The sequence below is a fragment of the Enoplosus armatus genome, chromosome 17 (assembly GCF_043641665.1).
Source record: "Enoplosus armatus isolate fEnoArm2 chromosome 17, fEnoArm2.hap1, whole genome shotgun sequence".
In the NCBI taxonomy this organism is placed as follows: Eukaryota; Metazoa; Chordata; class Actinopteri; order Centrarchiformes; family Enoplosidae; genus Enoplosus; species Enoplosus armatus.
The window spans coordinates 3,577,252-3,598,901 of record NC_092196.1 but is presented as its reverse complement, the minus strand read 5'-3'; the positions used below and the strand labels follow the sequence as shown (position 1 = coordinate 3,598,901).

The window sequence follows — 21,650 nt, the reverse complement described above, 5'->3', positions numbered from 1 at the left end:
CAAACCTCCTTGGCCATGTTTCTCATCAATGAACTGGACCAAACGAGTTCCAATCACCTCGCCGCTGCATAACCAAGCTGCCGAGGCCGAGCAGCTATAAAGTGGAGGCAGAATGGAGACAGAGAACGAAAAACGCGACGACGGCGACAAGAAAGAGAAGCAAAGGCGAAACAAATCGGTAGCAAAAGAAGAGAGATGGCTCGCAGAAAAGCCAACGGAAGCAAACTCTTCATGACGGGTGAGATGAGCGCAGTTTGTCAATGTGGTCTTTGTATCTGTTTGAAGTATTTGAAAACAACAAGTCATGTATCTTTTTTTTTTTTACAATTTCAATACATTTCTATGAAATCAATAATTGAGTGTGCAAAAATCTGTACACCCCCCATGTTTACTCCGTGAAATACATTTAATCAAAACTGATGCGTTTGGTTGCTCAAATTATAATTAATACAAATACAAATTGTGTACTTACTAGAGCTAGATCGATAAATCGCCTGGGCTGTGATATCGACCGATATTAGCTCATCACAGATAAAGTTTATTGATATTAACATATATTCATTTAGAAACAGTTTTACATTGTTTGTCCTCCATAAGGCACTGACATGTTTATCGTCCTGCTGTACTGCTCGGTGCATAATGTCGGTCACAATTCTTTAACAACCAAATTTAAGGCATGATTTCCACAAATATTGATTGTTATGTGTTTATGTAAAACAAAAAAGGCCGGCCAATATATTGATAATGGATTATTTAAACTTATTGAGAGACTTGTATCAAAAATGTAGTAACTTTTTTAATCAAAAAAATCATCTGGCTTTACGAACACAGCTGACTTGACAACAACACCTAGAGTGTCTCATCTCTGTGACTTTGCTCCACAGTGTTGTATATGGTGGCAGCCAGCGGCGCCGTCCCCATCAGCGACCTGCTGGACCGAGCCTCCCAGCGCTCCGACACACTGCACTCCCTCAGCACGACACTGACCCAGGAGCTGGTCAGTACCATGTCTCTGTGTGTGTCGGCACTGCCAGTCCAGCACACTGGGAACAAAATACTACACGAGACACCAGAAAGCAATTACTGGGAATTTTGTAAGATGTAAGATTTGGTTCAGCTCTTGGATGTTCATCCCCTTAAAAGATGCCAGTGGTTTCAAGTCTTTACATGTTTAACCCTCCATACGTTTCCATTCGTTTATGTATCAGTATTTTTAAACTTGCTTTCCATCACAGCGAAACATTTATTTAGTTACTCGTGACTGTACAGTACAATATAATAATCATCCTCTGTCCCTCCCAGGACTCTCATTTCCCTCCTATAGGCCGGGTGATCATGCCCCGCCCCTCGATGTGCCACACTTCCTCTCTGCAGACACCCAATGACAAGGAGCAAGCTCTTCAAGTGTCAGTGAGTGACTCTTTTTCAATTATTTTTCTTTATCACGTTTGATCAGTGGGATGTTTCTGATTATCATATTTCCTTATGAGACGAGCTCATCCGGCAAATCAACATGTCTGGCGTCACCGAATCATTGTGACATCAGTGGAGGCTTGACTGAAGTTAGTTTAATGAGAGCTATCTCAGCTCTCACCCAAACAACTGAAGCAAAAAGTTCAAAAAAAAAAAGGGGGATTAAAATGAGGGGATTAAAAGACCTGAAAGATCAAAATGATAAATGTGGGTGTTGTATGGCAGCCGACCCTGTTGCTGTTAGTTAAACAAAAATGTACCTGATTTCAGTATAACATGGAAATGAATGAGCGTTTATTGGGTGGATATGAGTTGAACATTAGCTACCAGTGGGAAGGCATTTTAGTTTAATCCTGACATTAATTTTAAATGTGTAACACTGACCTCTGCAGGCCAAAATTGGAATCACAATATCTTTGGAAGACACAGGTGGTTGTCACACTGATATCTGTACAGTTCCACCTCACTTCAGCCCTTTTCTCTTGCATTTGGATCTCTTGTCTCCTCTTTAGCTTCTTGTATCACCTTATTACCATCTGTTTGACTTCTTCTCCAGGAGTCTGACTTGTTGTCATTGGCCCGCTCCCTCCTCCAAGCCTGGGTAGACCCCCTGGTAGTCCTGTCCACCTCTGCTAACACCCTGCCTCACCCGGCCCAAGGCAGCATATCCAACAAGATCCAGGCGCTGCAGGAGCACTCCAAGAACCTGGGAGACGGCCTGGATATCCTATCCGGCAAGGTGTGCGAGAAAAACCCTTGAGCTAGTGTTTGCCCTCATTAAAAATGTGTTTTAAAAACAGCTTTTCTTCGCTTTCCCTGCCTCCTTTCTCTCCCAGATGGGTCCGGCGGCTCAGACCATCTCCTTCCTGCCGTACAGAGGGGGCAACGACATCGGCCAGGACAAGATTTCCAAACTGACCGACTTCCATTTCCTGCTGTCCTGCTTCCGCCGGGACTCGCACAAGATTGACAGCTTCCTGAAAGTCCTCCGTTGCCGGGCGGCAACAACGCAGCCCGAGATGTGCTAAAGAGCGAGGCAGCCAGCTTGACTCTGAGGGGAGGCTTTTCTCAAAGCTCGGATTGCCAACCAACTGTAGAACTAGGAGTCTGATACTTGAGCTAATATCCTGATTGCTAAGTAGTTGGCATTATGAGCTTTCAGAAGGTGATAAAGAGGGGTTATGTGGCACGCACAGGAAATCATCTTTTGTTTGAAGTGACACATTTTAGCCTTCGTGGTGCACAAAGCATTGACGCCAGCGATCCTATTCTCAAAGTGAGTGTAAGACAGGACGTCATAAGGACGGTTTTAGCCCTTATTGATTTTGATAGAAACATCACCTTGTACATTTGCAAAAGGGGAAAACTTCCTTGTTGACTCAAAAGTCGATGATTAACACAGGTTAAGACATTTCAGGTAGGTAAGGGAGCAGCCCAGCAAACCTAAAGGTTTATACTGTTACCCAGTCTTGCCGATGGGTCATTGGACCCCACACTTCCCCGTATGTTTCCAGCTGGTCTGGCACTATGAACTGACCACTCTGTGGTCACAAACTGTGGCAAATCTGTGTGTTGCCTCGCCACTGACCCCTCCTTGTCCTCTATACCCTCAAAGCCAGGCTGCCAAAGGAGCTTTGCAGGGTGTGACATGTGAAATCCCTCCACCGGCCTCGCTTCACACTGGGATGCAAGGCTTCAATGGAGAATACCTTTCTCTTCCTAACCAATGCTTATGTGGTGACAAACTGCAGCATTTGCACTTTAGATTTAACTGCGCTTTTGAATGCGATGCCTATCGATTTTACATATGTCTTTAAAATCTGTATATCAATAAAAAGAAAATCATCTCTTGCACAGTAAAATTCTTTGGGTCGGTTTTTTTTCTTTTAGAAAGCAAACCAGCAAGACCGTCCTCTGAAGATACCTTCAAGAGACAAAGCCCTCTAGTGGCCGCAGGACGTAGTGTAATGTTGTTATAGGGCAATAATACAATAGGTCCCTCTGGACCTTTGTCAACAGTGCTTTTTAAAATAATTTTTTTAAACAAAACGCTCTTGATGAAGGTCCAGAGGGGCCGAAGCGTTAGTACGATCAATAAACTGTGACTGTGATCTTCTTTTCTGAGGTGACACTTTGCAACGCACCAGTTGGATGATGCTTCTGAACAGAATTTGACCAATCAGCATACTTAATGCTTCTTCAGTGCTTACATTAGTATATATTATATGCACACATGTGACATATAGCGGGTCCTATGACATGTTTGGGGAGGTTGCATGGAGAAGAAGGTCACTATACAGAGACTTGTCTTGTCTTAATTTGTCTTGGGACCCCTTGGTTGGGAACCACCCTGGTGGCCCAGGCCGCCCCCCCCCCCCCCCCCCCCCCGCCCAAAAAAAGCCCAGGCCGGCCCTGCTTGTGGGTTGTAGCTTCCACAGCAGTGAGCGGAGGCGCACCGGAGAGCAGAGCCGCTCTCCCTCTCCGCCAGGCGGGTAAGCCGACACCCGTCCGCCACACTCGCCGGAGGTGTCGCCTCGGTCCTCGGGCATGAAGAACAAACACAGCCGGCAGGTGAAGACGGAGGCCTCCGGACATGTCGAGCTTCGAGGTGTCCCTGCAGCAGCTCAACGACCTGCTGACGGACGACAGCGGCTTCTACAGCTGGCCCACCGAACACTTCCACGAGGTGTACCCGAGGATCTACGTCGGCAACGCGTGAGTCAGTGTTGGGATCATTTTCAGAACTCTTTCCACGCACGGACGTTACACGCATGCAGGTCCCGCAGCGTTGGACCACAATTGAATCACCCCTTAACCCCCCAGCTACACATTATTACATTCTATACATATCACATGACAATTACATTAAATTATTATTATTATTATTATTATTATTATTATACCACAAACGGCCACCTTTGAGATCTGTGACAGTTAAAGGCATTGAGTCTGTTTACATGTGCACATGTGAATAATCTAGAAGTATCCCAGAAAGTGAGTGCATGACTTCCATCAAGGTTATTATTATTATTATTATTATTATTATTATTTTTAATAGGGAGCCCTTTTCATTTAGGTGATATACATATATTTGCATGTTTGCCTGTCTGAGGAGTGTCTGCTCACAGACTGTGGAGGCTGCAGCCATGAGGGTTCGCATCAGACCGAGAGGTTCTTTAATATTTGAAGAGGTGGAGGAATGGTCCAGAAAGGCAAAAAAATAAATAAATAAATAAATAAAATGGAGCAGAGGCAGTGAGGAGGCAGAGCTGGCAGGGATGGAGGATTTGATAGAAATGGCTTGTGGGCTTAACCTGTTAGTCCCCCGTTGAATTAAAAGAAAACCCAGGGTGCTCTTTGTTTCAAACATGGCTGACCTCTCTGACACACTCGGGCCTATGATGTATCCATGTGTTGTAACACAAGAGGAGACGGGAAAGCGATTGTTCATTTCTCTGCATATACTTTCAAGCTAAATTCACACGTTAACTGGAGCTTGTCTTAATGATGGCGTCAACGTGGAGACTACAACAGCTTAAAGCCCGCTTTATAACCTGCAGGTGTGGCGTCGGAAAGAACGGGCATTTAGGAGGCGATATCAAGTTGCATTATGGGAAGTGTAGGATCCGAGGATCCACACGGGGACGACAAGGCAGGATATCTGAGGCTGTGGAGTGGTTCAACATTTTAGGAAATGCCCTTATTCGCTTGCTGGGAGTTAGTGGAGAAGATCGATACCACTTTTTGTCTGTATGGTACATATGAAGCTAACGCCAGCGGCTGGTTAGCTTAGCACAAAGACTGGAAATCATTCTCTCATGTTTTATAGACCAAAGGATTAATCGATTAATTGAGAGAATAATCGTCAGATTAATCGTTAACATAATATAATTGTCACATGTAGCCAAGCTAGCTGTCCCTACTCTTTATTCTAAGCTAAGCTATGTGGCTGCTAGCTCTAGCTACACACATGAATGGCATCAATCTTCTCATCCAACTCACAAGAAAGGGAACGGGCCTATTTCCTGTGACTGGAGTCTTAATGAGATATAGAGTAAGCTACAACAGCATTTCCCGAGTTATTAGGAGCAGAAGCTTGTTCACGACGCAGACTACTGCACAGAATACTATTTGTTCCCACAGTACGTCAGTCGATCACAGGCCTTCAACACGTCCTGGCGTACAGTACAGTATGTCGAGCTGGGGAGAGCATATCCTGGCTTACAAGCAAACGCGTGTCCTACATTAGAAATCTAAAAGCTGTAAAACAGAAACTCTCAGATGGACAGTGAGTCATGGCGGTGTATCTCAGGAGAGAAGACCTCTCCAGTGCCTCCTTTATTCCGCCTGCCTTCCTAAAGGAGTCATAATGGACAGAGCAGAAACATCTGGGTCTGTTACTGGAGCAAATGTCCTCACCAATATAGGCATATACACCGATGCATCAGTGCAGCCAGTGAAGAGAGCGCGCCCCCCCCGCACCGGGTGTTTTGACGTGTCTGTCCTGGTTCCGCTGTGCTGTCTGAAAGCCTGGCAGACTTCTGTTTTTTTTGTGTGTGTGTGTGTGGAGGCGTGACGTAGCATGTGCATCGTCCCTATTTTTAGCTCTCTACATCTAAAAGCCAGGAGGTGCCGAGTGGTACAGCAGTCCCAGAGGTTCCCGGTGAGAGGCGGCACGTCTCTCGTTGGCACAGCAGCATGTTTGTGCGGACAGAAACAGCAAAAGGGAGAAAGAAAAAATGTTTTCTTTCATTCCCAGGCACACCAACACTGACACCCGCCCTGAAAGCTGGCGTCAAGAGTGGACTCTGCTGTTGAGAAATAGGGCCGATTACAGGAAGATGAAAACAAATGTGCAAATCTGTTCTTATTTCTTTTTTATTTTTCCCAATGACTTTTTATTCTGCCACATTTTCCTCAGTGAAAGAGACACCCCCACCACGCTTTAGGAGCTGTGATTGGCTACTGATTGACTAGCCCTGCGAGTCGCTGTATTCACTGCGTTGCCAAGCTGTTTTGTGTTTTGTGTATAATTATTTTGATTGAGCTTTTAGTCCTAATTTCCCTGTCAACGCTGTAAAACAAGTTCCGGCGATTGGTTTTTGGGTTTGCGAGGTACCTAATTAGGAAGCGGACTCAGCTTCTGACTTGGCAGCATGACGTCGCATCCATAGTTCACAAGGCTACCAATAGAATTTAGCGCTACGTAAATCAAAACACAAAGACCCGTTAACAGGTCCAGGGAGCACCTCAGTTGCTGTCCAAAAGCAGGAACAGATTCAGTGGCGGGTGTGTAATAAGCTGTACCTGTGTGGTTTACCCGTCTGATGCAGGTTTGTCGCCATGAACGTGATGCGTCTCAAGCGCCAGGGCGTCACCCACATCCTGAACGCCGCCGAGGGAAACTCCTTCATGCACGTCAACACCAATGCAGAGTTCTACGCCGGCACGGGCGTCATCTACCACGGCGTGCCAGCCAGCGACACCGACCACTTCGACATCAGCGTTTACTTTGAAGAGGCGGCAGACTTCATCGAGAAGGCGCTGGCCTACAAAAATGGAAAAGGTGGGAGGATAGCAGAGCGGAGATGAGGTGACAGTGAAGTCCTGTTCGTTTTTTCGGTGCAAAATGAATTTCTGTGAAGCAAAAACAAGTTCAAGACTTCAAGCAGGTGAATGCGGCATTAAAGCTGCATTAATCATTCGTCACTGTGTGTAATGTGAAGGGGTCGCTCATGGTGACAAACCCACAGATAATTATCGCTCGAGTCTGCCGTTCCCCTCAGCTCTACGCAGCGTTTCAGCCCATTGTAGCTCATTGTTTTGGTTTTTCCAGGCCTTGAGGTCCGCTCCTAACAACCTTGTTTCCAGCTGCTCGGCACCGAACAGCCGACAGACAAAGTTGGCGTGTAAATGCACAAGTGTTTGTATACATGTCAGCCATCCTTTCATAAGGGGATATATAGTCTATATCAATGTTGTGTTTTCATCTTGCTTGATTATCACCGTAGCTACATTAGAGCTGACATTAACACACTGATAAACCCGATAAACCTGACTTTTAGTCCCCTCTGATAAACTTGATGTGACTAACACGTTAGCCACATCAAGTTTACAAGGTGATAATATGACAATGATGATTGTTGTGATTTTGGTCAAACTTTTGCTTTTCTTTTCTCCTGCAGGTAAAGTGTACGTTCACTGCAGGGAAGGCTACAGCCGCTCGCCTACCTTAGTCATAGCCTATCTGATGCTCCGCCAAAACATGGACGTCCACAGCGCCCTGGCCACGGTGCGGCACAAACGAGAGATCGGACCCAACGACGGCTTCCTTCGGCACCTCTGCCGGCTCAACCAGAGGCTGGCCGCCGAGGGAAAGTCCTGGAACAAATGAGGCCGACCGGGAAGCAGATAGACTGTCTGCACGAGTGAACAGAAGTGTGCTCCTTTGCTCTTCATCTCCTTTCACTTGTTCTACAGCTTTAACGTGTGAGGGAATGTCCTGGAAGTGAGGATGGAGGAAAATGAAAAGACTTGACAGCACTGAGTGTATGTATAGTACAAAATAAGCATTTTCATTGTGCTCAAGCTAACACTGGTGGTGCAATGTGTTGATCATGCAATGTAATGTGTAAATCCAGGTGCACTGCTTTCACTAAGTGTGTTTACATACTCTCACTTACTTATAAGTATCTATATAAGTATATATAAGTAATCAGTAAGCATATTTTTTCATGTCCTGTAAAGTTTGGTGTGTTTTCCCGCTGCTCACTATTCCAAAGAACAATATCAAAGTATCAAGGGAATGTTAATACACATTTTAAAAAAACAACAAAAAAAAAAGGTGTAAGGGCGGGATGTGCACCGCCTTTTCTCATCTAGCAGCCCCCCCCTCCCCCCTCCATCCCTGCTCCTTCCTCTCTGGCTCTGTGACCTTTGTCTTGGCCTCCCTCCTGCAAACACTGCCAGATCTCTCAGTCCCAGCCGCTCCCAGAGGGGACACTGTGATTTGTCATATTGAATCAGATTTTCAGGGTACTCGGGGATGATATGGAAAAATTAGGTTTTGTCTAGCATGCCTAGTGTGCTTTAGAAAACTGCACAACCTTTGACTCACGTCTAGATGCCTGCCTCAGAAGAACGTCCCAGTCAAACGCGTGTCTTGCTGTTACGGTGCTTTGTATGGATTCCTGACGCTATTTCATACTGAAAGATCATTTCATTTCCAGTAGTGAAATTAAGATGGTCTGACACAGCAAAGGAAATAAGGAATAGTTTGGGGGGCATTTTGGGAAATGTATCATTCACTTTCTTGCAGAGAGTTAGGTAGGAAGGATGACACCACTCTCATGTCTGTGCGGTAAACATGAAGCCAGACGTGTCTCACATTCTTACGTCATGTCTCTGATTGTAATTCGAACACTGCCGGGACGGGAGACACATTTGCCCGTAGCTTCGACACTATTGGATAACTTCTCAGTCGACGCCTTTTGCACATTAGCGTGTTTACATTTGTGTGGTTTTATATTGTACAGCAGCATGCTTTGTAATATACGTGTGAGCCGAAGTGTTGTTTGTATTCCTTTTGTTGGCGCAGCTGTGCAGCTATTAAGATTTATTGAATGTGCATCATTTGTCACAACGTGTGTTATTAAGTGCGTAACTGCGATGTACTTGGTCGTGTCAGTAAGCTTTCATTGGGTCTCACAGATGATGACACTGCTCATGTCAAGTGCACTTTTATCTAATGACACTTGTGATTGTTGTCGCTCTCTTTTCCTACATTCAGAAATAAACGTAAAAAAACAACATGGCTGATTGTCTTCAAGAGTTCCTGCTAACAAACTATTGTGAGGCCCTATTGCATAGTGCTGAGGACGGACTTTTGGAAAAACTTCAGTTAATGAGGGCAAAAAACTAACAAAATGCATTCTTTCCACTTTACATGAACCATTTGGCAGTAATTACTTTGATATGAATATAAAAAAGATTTGCAATTAAATACATTTAAATATAATATATTGGGATAACTCAACAAAACAAAATGACTAAGATAATCGTTGATCAAAACTGACACATCAACTGCAGGTAACAGCTAGTGGGGCAAAGGTCAGTTTAGCTTTAGTTGAGGCTAGCCGTGAGCATCTCAGCAACTAGTTTTGACAGGATGATGTTTTATTTGTAATGACACATACATTATGGCATAAAAGATTATATGGGGAAATAATAGTCGGATTCTGGTCCAAAACATGTAAGTTTCTGCATGTTTTTCTGCAGTGTAGCAGGTGACTGACCAGTAATCACTTTGTCCTGTAGAGGGAGCTGTAGGCCTGCTGTAGTCGTACCAGTGCTCAGATCAGCGGGGTCAACAATTCAAATGGTTCAAAGGTTCCATCAGCATCACAATATTGTACAATTTATATTGCTTATAATAAAATATACTGTTTTAGACTGATGCAACTTTACCTGAGTAGTTTTATATTACACTAGATTCTCATGTTTTATATATATATATATATATATATATATATATATATACACACACACACACACACATGAATATATATATAGATGTTGTGTGTCTTTTGTGGCTTTTTGTAGCTTTTGTAGCAGGGTAACCCTAAAGAAATATGCTACTGAGTTGCATTATGGGAAGTGTAGGATCTAGTGCTTTTAGAGCTTGACCCACACAGGGGACTAAAAGTCAGGATATCTCTGCCTTTGTCGCATTGATTTTTACCCCTTCGTCTTTTTAATGTCTCCCGACTTTGTGGAAGTACAATATTAAATCACTGGAGTGGCCCTTTAACACAAATATTGTAATAAAATCAATCAATTAGCGTCTTACCGTGAGGGAACAGGTCCTACATGAACACACAATTTTCAGCCAAAGTGTGAACATTTTTGATTATTCCACACGAGGCATTTGTTTCTGCCTTCCCCATTGCTTTAAAGTGAGCAGTGCTCTGTCGGGAAAAGAAAAAAAAAAATCATATTAATCTTGTCCACCATTCATTATGTTTGTCACATGTATCACACTGGATGTGGATGATCCCAAGGAAAAGATTTTAAGATAGCAGTCTAATGCAACCATTTCTAGGCTAAAATAACAAAAATGTCTGGGCTGCTGTTTTTTTTGCTAAATCACTGAAACATCTGCATCTTGTGATCTATTTCTACACACAAAACACATTTGGTGAAATGTGCCACCTCATCTCTTTAAAGAAGGTCAACATCCTGAACATGTAGACGGTTCACCATCACAACAAAACAAACAGCAGTCACTTGTACTCTTCCACCCCCTCTGCTGTTTCCTTCCTCTTCCCTCTAAATCCCTGCCATCCGACCAATGGGCTTTTAATAGGCACCTCCTACTCTCTTATTAAACGTGTGTGTGTGTGTGTGTGTGAGTGTGTGTGTGTGTGTGTGTGTGTGTGCGCGCCCACAGGTTTTGAAGCTCCATGGTGGGGCCTCTCTCCCTGAAGTTTTCTCTCCTACTTTACTTTATGCTCTCTCTCTCTCTCTCTCTCTCTCTCTCTCTCCATCCATCCATCCATCCATCCGTCCGTCTGTCTGTCTGTCTGTCTGTCTGTCCTGGTCTGACACATGGAGTTGACACAAGGACATGTCTGTGAGGAGAGGAGGGTAACTCTCTTACATAACACCAGTCTGCATGAATGAACCGATGGGGGTGGGGCAGCCATGTGCTTTCAAGTGTATGTGTGCGTGAGCGTTTTGGGGGAGTTCGGTGGATGTGTGTAGTGAAGTATGACTGGCACCATGTAGATCCTCAGTATCTGAAACATTCATTTCTAACCGGTAGATCCGTTTCTAGCCTCTTAGCGCCCGCCGTGCAGCCAAACGACGCTCAAAACGACAGGAATTCATTCTAAATTCTGGTGGACAAATTTCCAAACGTCAGTATGCCAGGTGGAATTTTTTGGAATATGCGCATAAAATGATGCACAAGACATCCAGAATGTTTCCATTTGATGCAATTCAACCGTGCAGCCATAAACAACATGGATTTGAATATTTCACTCAATGCAAACATCACATTGCTGATAAAGAATATATATGATCGTTTTAGAGAGTGTGAATGCTGACATGCTAACAACAACAATGCTAACTTGTCTGCTGTGTTCATCACACACAGCTGAGGCTGACGGACATGTCATTCGTTTTGAAGGTATTTGGCCGATTCATCCTCTGGGGAAGTTTCATGGCCAACAGCCGGTTAGCTTAGCTTAGCACAAAGCCTGGCTCTCTCCAAAGGTAAAAGAATCTCTAAAAAAATCACCTGTAAAACGTACTACTTAATGTGTTTTGTGTATTTGTTTCATTTGAACACAAACCAAAGTGTAAAAAATAGACATGGTTTTGCCAGGGATTACGTGCCCGGACTATGTCTTGGCAGGGAGCAGTGACTTCCTGTCCTGTCTTGTCGTCACTGTGAGGTTGCCAGGCAACCGGCAGAGACTTCAATTTAATTAATGAGCTTTAGAGGTGCTGGTATGGCAGATTTTGTAACCTTTGGATGGAGCCACTCTTCGTGCTCAGCTACGTAGCTGCTAGCATTAGCTTCGTATTTACCATACAGACATGTTTGGTATCAATCTTCTCACCTAACTCTCGGCAAGGAGGGGAATAAGTCTATTTCTCAAAATGTTTAACTATTTGTTTAAGGGGAAACAAAAGGGGAAAACCGGAGGTTTAGTAGTTAAAACAACAAAAAAACATAATTATTTAGCATTTCAGTAGATAATGTGTTTTGTCCCAACATGGATCCAAGCTCAGAAAATATTGATCTCTGATGATGGATATGTCCTTTTTTTTTTCTTTTTTCTACCAACTCTGAACGTGATGATAAAATACATTATGTAATCTAATCATGCGTACTTCAATCAGCAACGTGGGTTTATGACTCAGATTCAAACATGTGCGCCAAAGTGAGCATGTGCTTTTCTGAAAATTTGCAAAATGATCAAAATGATGAGGAATGTCAGTGAATATGAGCATCATCAAAATACACTGTTCTATTTTTAGAGCCTTGCTGGAAGCACTTTTCCTTTAGTTGAGGGGAAAAATCTGTAATGGATGTCCTGGTCTGTCAATCTGTGTCTGTGTAAAAGGCTTGGTGTGTGTGTGTGTTCCCCTCTCTCTCTCTCTCTCTCACACACACACACACACATGCACACACACTATCCACGCCAGTCTGCTGCATGTCTGCTCCGTACCAGCTGTGCCCTTCTGTGTTTTTTTGGGAGGGAAGGTGGGGGGTGTGGATGATCTGTGAAGGACTTTGGATTGGTGGAGGGCAAAAGCTGCTCATTGTTACATCATCTCCTCCACAACAACCCTAAAACAAATCTGACATTGGCGGGCTCAGACCTCGCAATAATTCAGGAGTCTGTTTCCAAATTTAGCAAAAGTGCACCATAGATCACCCATTTAGACCGTGTACTATGTAAGGAGCACAGCATTCAATACTGGTTTTTAATTCCACATAGACGGGGAACATACATACAGATTACTGGACTCGTCTTCAATATGTAATTGAACTTAACGTGGCCGTATTTAATCCGTTTTATCCAATCAGTTCTGCTGTATCGCACCAGGCTGGGAGGTTGTACCGTGCAACACAGACAACAGCCTGTAGGATTACTTGTGTCATCCGACAGCAATCTCAAGTGGTGAGACGGGCCAGTGCTTTGTTTATGATCAACTTTAGTGGAACAAAAAAAAAAGTTATTGCATGTAGCTCCTTTCTTCATTTGGTTTGTCTTTGAATTGGATCTCACGGCGTGTCTACCCAGGAGGCGCTTCAGCCAGTGCACACAGGCCGTGTAAAGGCTGGCGTTTCACTCACTTAATTTACGCGCTATACGTGCATAGATGTAATCAAATCAAAACATCCACGCAGTGATAGAACGGCACTAAACAAACTAGACCGACAAGACAAGGCACATGATGCAAAGTTACACAGAGTCGTACATCACACACACACGTTAGCAACAAGTATAATTGGACAAATTAAAAACAAGGATATTTGTATATTTGACGCAAAATGAATAAAATGCAAAGTGGGTGATTACAGAGTTGAGCGGCGATAGAACGACAACTCTTAAAACTAGTGACATTCCCATCAGCCTCAGCTTTGTGCTTTAGAGGCAATCAGCAAATGTTAGCATGCTAACATGCTATACTAGGTGATAAACATGGTACCTGCTAAACGTCAGCATGCTAGCATTGTGATTCTGAGCATGTTAGCCTGCCGATATTAGCATTTAGCGCCGCTGTGCTGCCTCACAGAGCCGCTAGCACGGCTGCTGACTCCGAGTCTTAATAAGACACATTATTATTAGAAGACTGAGACACAAGTTCCCTCTACAAGACAGGGCCACAAAATGAGGTAATAATGCAGAACCTACCTGAGTTGTTGTACTTTATCGGTGCATATTCCCGGTGTTTCCCGAGATCAATCAAATGACCAAAATCAGCTGACATGCAGGGGGACCTGGGGACTTTGGGGCCACGGAGCAGTTCCACGCTCTGCCCGGTTGGTAATCCGGTCCTACTGCTCGGAGAGGAAGCGGTTCCTGCTGATATGTGTCTCAGACAGAGGTCATAGAGTCCCAGCTACTTCCAGGCGGGCTGTTGTTCTGGTAGCTCTCTGCTCGGGTTCCTGTCATCACAGTCTGAAAAGCTGAAGTATCATACTGGAGTTTTGTGTCCTAATTCTTACAGCGAGTATTCTGAAATTTAAAAACCAACCTGTTTAGTTAGAATACGCCTTAACTCAGAGGATCTGAACTTGCACATTTAGTTGACGCTAATATTTTATCGTTACAGACACCTAGTTTTACTTTCTATGAACCATGTACTATTACCAAGTTTTTGCATGTACTATACAAATACATTATACAGCCAAAAAGTATATATAATGTATATATATCTTTTATAAAATCATTCATATAAGCTTAGGTGTGTGTATGTGCTCCCAAAACTGAGGAGTCCTGAAATGTCTCATGCAGCTGGACAAAGACAAAGGAGGCAAGCTGATATCAAATCATTTTATAATTTTGAAAATGAATGTCACATAGCCACAAACACAAACAGCTTTGAGCCATTAGAGATGCCATTCTCTGATTGTGCCATGAATGATTTGTCACAGAAAACAAGACAAACGACGACCGTGCCCGTTACAAACCCGCGACCAGCATTATAAAATACACCGTCAAACTCTCGCGCCGGGGGTGCTTCAACCCACGTCTCACTCGGCTTTACATTCAACACTGTGCTGTGCCAGAACAATAATTGCGGCTGCTTCGCAAGCAGGAAATGGCCCTCTGCGTGCGCCTCACATGATGTCTCTCAGATCCGTTAATTAGGGCCGGGTTGTGTGCTACTGCATAAAGTCACTGTGAAGGGGAGCTGCAGGGAGCGAGGGACAAAAACAAGAGAGGACATTGTCATCACGGGAATAGTAGTTTGGGACTTGGAGTCCTAAACTGTTCTTGTTCAAGGCACAATTTACTGGCCTGTAGAAGTAATTGCATATTTGCACTTGAAGAGACTTGAAGAGGATCAAATCTTTTTTTTGGGGGGGGGCAGAAGCACCATTTTTTTTGTATTTCTTTGCCATCGCCGACTACTTTTAAACGTTTCATTTGGCCAGACTGCTCAGTGCACCCCGACTCTCGTCCTGATGAAGCATCAGTCCTCTCTTGGTTTGTCAGGGCAGAACACACGAAGAGAAGGAATAAATATCTGCCAGCCAGATGATAAATACTCAAAGCACGGCTTCATATTTCATGCTATCAGTTCCTTATGGACATAACAAAGTAAGTGCAGTCATTTTTTCACACAGCATTGTCACAATGATGTATTGTACAACCTGAACAGATCCTCTAAGCATTTCTTTTTTTTTTTGTCTTTTTTTCCGTCTAGCTTACATTTCAGGGACATGGTCATAAAAATGTGGGGCCACATTTTTATCCTCCTGAGACCCCTGTTGGAGTCCTGTTCCATATTTTGCCAACCACTGGTGACTTTCCTTGCTTGCGACTGATCACTCCCCCCCTTCCTTTACTCTGGCACATAGCAGTACAATGAGGTATGAACAGTTGTATAAATCTCAATTTTTTTGGTTTCTATTTTGTGATTTTTTTTTCTTCGTTTGTTTCTTTACTCGTTATTTACTTTTTTTTCCATCAAAAGCAAGATTCTTGTCACAACATTAATATTAGAGATTAATATATAGCAGATTTATACATCGCAAGATGAGCACTGGTCTAAGGTCAGATTCATTTTGAGCTAAAGGCTTAGGTCAGGACGTGAGTGTTGTTTTTTTTTTATTTTTTATTATTGACCCAGATCAGGGGTATGAGCTAATGCCCAGCTTAACGAGTGATTCAGCCCAAGCAACTGTGGAAATCAGGATTCAGGTTCATTCACTGTCAGTTCAACTAATTTGGTGATGGATTTGGCATAACTTTGATTTACAAGAAACTTATGAAACATTTCCCCCAAAATAGGAAGCTACTGGAAGTAGAAACAATACTGTAGGCATCCATAATGAGCCTCAAGGGACTGTATGAAAATGGTGTCTGTCTGCTGAAGGGAGGGCAGTCTGACTTTTTCGGAAGAGCAGGGAAGGGTTCTTTAAATTTTTTCTCACCCCAAATCTTTTATTATAAGGTTATGGTACACCATCTTAAATGTTTTATGCCATAACTGTTTGACTTATTAATGATGAGTAGTACCAATACTTTCATATTATTTTTAGATATTGGGGGGAGGGTATTGCAAGTCAAGGGTTGGGCCTAAATAAAATATCAGTACCGCTGTGGAGGATCTTGCTTTTTAAAAGGTTTAGCCGCCCTCCACACAGGAATCATTTTTGTACAGTCCCCAAGAAAAACAAATGTATTAATTGTAGAAGCATTAAGTGAAACTGGACTTCAAATGTGTTTTGCTCTCATTTTGTTTCTCTAGAGGGAAAGGGAGTTTATCCTTTCGTGGGACTTTGGCCTTATTGGTCCAACTTACCCAATGTGAGAGTGGGAACAGACACCAGACCAGGTGTTAGAGCTAAGCAATGTGCATGCTAAGGGTTTGGGAAACAATATGTTGACTTGACATATAGGTGACTAGCATTATCCTAGGAGTGTGAACATGAGAAGCTGAAGAAGCCCTGTGGCTAGTTGTGCATTGACAGGACACAAGAAATTGTCTTTCGGGCCTAAATCACCTGCAACAAGTACGAGTACAAATTACGCCTCGGTTGTAGAAATGCTAATTACTCAAATGTGCAAGCAGATGTGAAACAGCTCCTAACTCTGTTACAGTGAATCACATCATCTGAATTGACATTAAACTCCACATGATGGTGAGTGTACTTTGTTCTGTTTAAGTATTACAAGCTGTTGCGCTAGCAGCTAGTTAGCTGCGGCTCCTCTAATTGCTGATAGAAGAAGAAGAAGAAGAAAACTCTCGTGTCTTGTGAGAAAAATGTTAACCTTCCCTCCATTAAGAGGATGTAGGCTCAAAAGTAAGTATGTGCTACGGTATTGTTTCCTGTCTCTCAGCCTATCACAGGCAGCGGTGGTGGTAACCAACAACAAAAAAGGCGGGAAAACCTGAATGTAGGTGTCACAACTTGAGAATTTGTTATTTCTGTATAATCTACAGTATTGAACCCAAACCAGTGCCGAGTTTGGGTTACTAAAAGGTGACGCTTTGAGTCAACGCATGTCAACTATAATTTCATAGTGTTTATCAACGTGCTAGCATACACACTGCAGAGCTAGCTCTGGTGCCAAAACTCTCATCAGATAATGTCATATAATGTGACCGACGGGCCTATTCCTAAAAATCTGTTTCGTAGTGTGATTATGACTGTGGAACGCATTTCATTGCAGATTATTACACCAGAATAAGGCAACTAACAAGTTTAAATGCTAAAATGACATATCCCAGAAATGGATTAGCAGGCTGTTTTAAAGATCTATGAAGACTTTTGTTTTTGTTTTTTTTCAATCAGCTAAACTGAAGGTGATTTGAACCCTGGCCCTTGGGGTGACGTTTAAGCACTAGCTACCACTGCACCAACGATGGTCTCAAAGTGCATATACAGCCATTTTCTCACAGTAAAGCATCAACACAGATAGACAGACATTCACTTACCAAGAAAAGTAATAACGACATAAAAGAATCATAAAACCAAGTCACTTCATCTCTTGCTTTACATCACTCAGGGTTTTCAGTCCTCACACCACAAGTCTTTTATAAACATACTATATTTAAAAAAAAAAAAAAAAAAAAAAGAGGACTCGTCAGTTGCAGTCTGTCACGCGATCGAGGTTTTAACCCCAGCTGCAAACTCAGCCACCCTAGAATAATCATAGGAACGAACACTTGGTGCACAACTAAAGCAACATCGACAACATCAAAAACAACGTGAGTGTGGGACGTCACACCGTGTCTTTAATTGTACAATTTCAGTATTTTACATTCCACATGTGGACATATTCCTGCAGGGATTGTCGTCTTTCTCCACCAAAGAGTGCTCGTATGAGTTGGGGTAGGTTTCTGTGACTGTGTGTGTGTGTGTGTGTGTGTGTGGGTGGGTGGGAAGGGGGTTGGGGATATTAGGGTCGAGATTACAGGAACTAGAATGGGAACATTGGGAGGGGGTGGGGGTTAAGATGGAAGGACGGGAAAAGACAGACGTTAGGAAGAGAGAAAGGACGCTGTTGACTTACAGATGATGTTTTCCCTGGGTAAGTAATAAAAGTAGTAGTTTATTTGTGGACAAACAAGTTGCATGAGAGTCGAACTGCTTCAGAGTGGTTATTAGAGTTATTAGGAGCTCAGCATGAAGTTCACATTTTAGTTTATTGTAAACGTAACATATAAATTAACTCTAATCTAAGAGAGAGAGAGAGAGAAAACACAATTCTGTGGTCACTGTGCGGAAAAGACTTTTCGGTTTCATTTTGCAGCTCGGCTGGGAAGTGCAGAAAGTAATACAGGGTGCACAGGTAGTACTGCAGTGTGCAACTTTGGAGGCGACTCTGGCGGGGGGCCTCAACTTTGCTGCTTTTGACTCTGTGGCTCTTACAATGGGTGGCCAAAATGGCCTCGCGTACCGCCGCCCAGGCCGCGTTCAAACACGCAGAGCAAATCCATTTCTTTTTCTCTTTTTGACCTCGATACATCTTGCGGGGGAGGGACGCTTTTGTATGTTTCAGGAGGAGGTAACGAAGCCGCAAAGGTTAGAATAAACACTCCATGTCATCAGCTTATTGCAGCGTCTTCATTTGCTGATCATGCGTGTGCCTGGTGGCCTTGTCGCCGTGACAACCAAGGTCATATAGACAGCAAATGAGTCTCCTGTCCAAATTCAATGTAGTCAATTAACAAATGACACCATCAAGATCAGATTGGATTTGCCTGTGGTCTGAACATAGCATTAGCATCGCTAGCGGTAATGATGTCCAGGTAAAATGGCTTTTTGGTGAGGAGGATGGTCTCGGACTATTGGTCTGTCTCTCTGCTATGCTGGTGCAACTGATCATGGCTGAAGGCAGTGTGCTCTGTGGTGCTGGTGTGGTTCTTTTCAAAGAGGACCGGGTGTGTGTGTGTGTGTGTGTGTGTGTGTGTGTGTGGGGGGGGGGGGGGGGGGGTTCTCCAGTGATCATTTGGCTGAGAGAGAGAGAGAGAGAGAGAGACAGACAGAGTGGCTGTGCTGCCAGCTCAAATCTAAATCTCAATTTATCGAGCTATGTGGACCAGACCTGATCTCGTGTTTGTAGTCCCAAAATAGGGAGGGGGGGGGGGGTGTTGCTATATGAAGTGATTTAGAGGTATGCAAGAGGTGGTTAAACTTTGAAGGTTAGCTGGTGATCACCACAAGGCAAACAAGCATCATAATGCAATACGACGCCAACTGCAAACAATGCATAAATATTATTTTACAGATATTGATGCAGTTGGGTAAACTGAGTTCTGACACCCTCTGCTACATGACCGGTCAGACAGATTCAGGATCAGGTTTTGAGCTGGCAGCATAAGTTCAGCCACTGATAGCTCTAATGCCACATAGAATAACTGTAACATGTGTATATATATATATATAATATATCTATATATCTATAAATATATGCTTCTGTGTACTGTGTAATGTATACTTGTGTGACCGACCTCTATGAGGCACATTAACATGTATGAATTACTAAGCCGGTTCCCTGTCTGAGCCATGACCCGGTTGCAGCATGGCTTTCGTTCACAGTGATGGTGAGCAAAGTGCGGTACGAACACAGCAGGCCTGGAGATGGCGGGTGTGAAACTGTACTGCCTGATCATCCTATTGCTGTGTGTGTGTGTGTCTGTGTGTGTGTGTGTGTATCCCTGTATAATCAGCGCTTACGGTTCTATTTTAATACCCTGCAACGTAGATTAGTAACACTGAGAGGCCATGTCACAGTCCGCGTTGGTTTGGACAGGTAATCCAGAGATGAGACGACGGACTGTGTGTGTTTTTTTATGCATGTGTGAGATATTTAGAATATTATATTATAATACAAATATAATATTTAGATATTGAGAATATTGTTAAGACTGCTATTGACAGGCAGGACCAGGACGGATATGGGGGGAGGGGATAAAGGAGGCTGCTCAGGGCTACTAAGGGATACAGACATTGTGGTTTTAGTGCAACAGAAAAAAACCTGATAGTTATTTGTAGTGGATGGCAAGTTGGGATATGGTTGGTGGAGCTTATTTCAGCAATTCATATTGTAAGTTTCTGGGATAGGACAGTCGCTCAGAAAGTCTTAAATGGCTTGGTGTCCATTTCTGCTGCGACGGCGAGGGAAGGATCTGAAGATGTACTGTGCGAGAACAAGGGTCCACCTTTGTGTTTGCTGTTGGCTCGGCCTGAGTCGCATCGACGCCCGCCACAGCCGCTCGCTCGCCGTTCGCCCTCTCCCCTCGGCCGGGATGAAACCATATCCACAGGTGAATACTGCTGACTCACGTGCTGTTTATTTACATCCCAGTCGCCACCCACAATAGTCCGTTGGCCTGACCCAAAATCAGGCCAAAATGGCTTCCACTGGAGTCCCAGCTTCCAGCTGTCGTTGTCCCCTGACAGTTCGGTCGGCACACTGTAATGTCACACATTCACCCCAGCCCTCGTTGTCATTTCAGTTTCCCAAATAAAAAATCCAAAGTGACTGTTGGTCCCACGCGCTGTGTGATTAAAAACTAAAACGGGGAGAGAATCACAAAGTCTGCCATGTCAGCTGTCGAAGGTTGATCCATGGCCCGTCCCCAAAGACCTGCTGCACCCTGTCGGTGGAGCAGCACACTCAACGGGTCCATGCTGGCAACTGTGTGTACATTGTGTGTGTGTGTGTATATATATATATATATGTGCATGCATGTCAGTGTGTTGCAGACAGAGGGGCAGCTGCACTGAGATGAGAGGTGAGGTAGAATCTGTTGGTTTCAAGCTGGACTTGAAGCAGGTTGGTGTGACACGGGAGCCCCCCCCCCCCGTCCTCTCTCCCGCCACCGCCGACATCTGCCAGCGCTGAACCTATCACAAGACAGCGAGGGAGGGGAGGAGGCGGGGCTACGGTGTGATTAACACACATACACACACGCGCGGAGAGAAGGAAGTGTGGTGCAGCCCGGTGGTTATTTAGGAGGAGGAACAAAACAACTGAGGTGTGTGTGTGAGGTAATGAGAACAGGAGGTATGTGTCGGAGAGGTATTCTAGCAATATAATATAATACTCTAGTTGACTCGTCAGTGTTAATGTTAATGAACTAACTATCTTTAAGTACAGTAAGTGACACTGTACAATAATAAGTAGTGGGAACTCTTCCTATGTAGCCTATAGCTACAATAGACTTTCTTTTACAATCATTATAATCACACCTCGTAATGCACACAGAAACTGTTGTACAGTGCATTATAAGGTGCCACGCAGGTATGGATGTATAAAAAATACATTATAGATAAGGACTTCATACAAAGTGTTCCCACACGAGCAGAGAGGTACGTGGGCTACTGAGGACCTGCCACCACCGCCCGCCCCCACAACAAACCAGGAAACACATTTTACATGAGGTAAGAGTGTAGGGGTGTGTCTCTGTGTGCACGT

The 21,650-nt window shown here is 43.8% G+C and overlaps 2 protein-coding genes across 2 annotated transcripts; both read left to right on the top strand.

Moving 5' to 3' along the window:
• Positions 1-174: 174 nt before the first annotated feature.
• prl (prolactin) lies at positions 175-2,501 on the top strand. Its single transcript, XM_070922565.1, has 5 exons — positions 175-238; positions 885-997; positions 1,303-1,410; positions 2,030-2,212; positions 2,310-2,501. Exons 1-5 carry the CDS (start codon positions 196-198, stop codon positions 2,499-2,501), a joined length of 639 nt encoding a protein of 212 aa, XP_070778666.1. The 5' UTR covers positions 175-195.
• A 1,501-nt stretch (positions 2,502-4,002) lies between these two features.
• LOC139300806 (dual specificity protein phosphatase 3-like) lies at positions 4,003-7,867 on the top strand. The gene is given in 4 exon segments (XM_070923995.1): positions 4,003-4,061; positions 4,063-4,188; positions 6,807-7,039; positions 7,659-7,867. Coding segments are annotated over 4 exon segments (609 nt in total). The 5' UTR covers positions 4,003-4,020.
• Positions 7,868-21,650: the final 13,783 nt, after the last annotated feature.

What these genes read in the sequence shown, in the direction of transcription:
- prl (XM_070922565.1), top strand. Translation starts at nt 196, where the DNA reads ATGGCTCGCAGAAAAGCCAACGGAAGCAAACTCTTCATGACGG. An exon ending in AAGCAAACTCTTCATGACGG is followed by an intron (nt 239 to 884) that starts GTGAGATGAGCG and finishes TTTGCTCCACAG; the next exon opens with TGTTGTATATGGTGGCAGCC. An exon ending in CGACACTGACCCAGGAGCTG is followed by an intron (nt 998 to 1,302) that starts GTCAGTACCATG and finishes TGTCCCTCCCAG; the next exon opens with GACTCTCATTTCCCTCCTAT.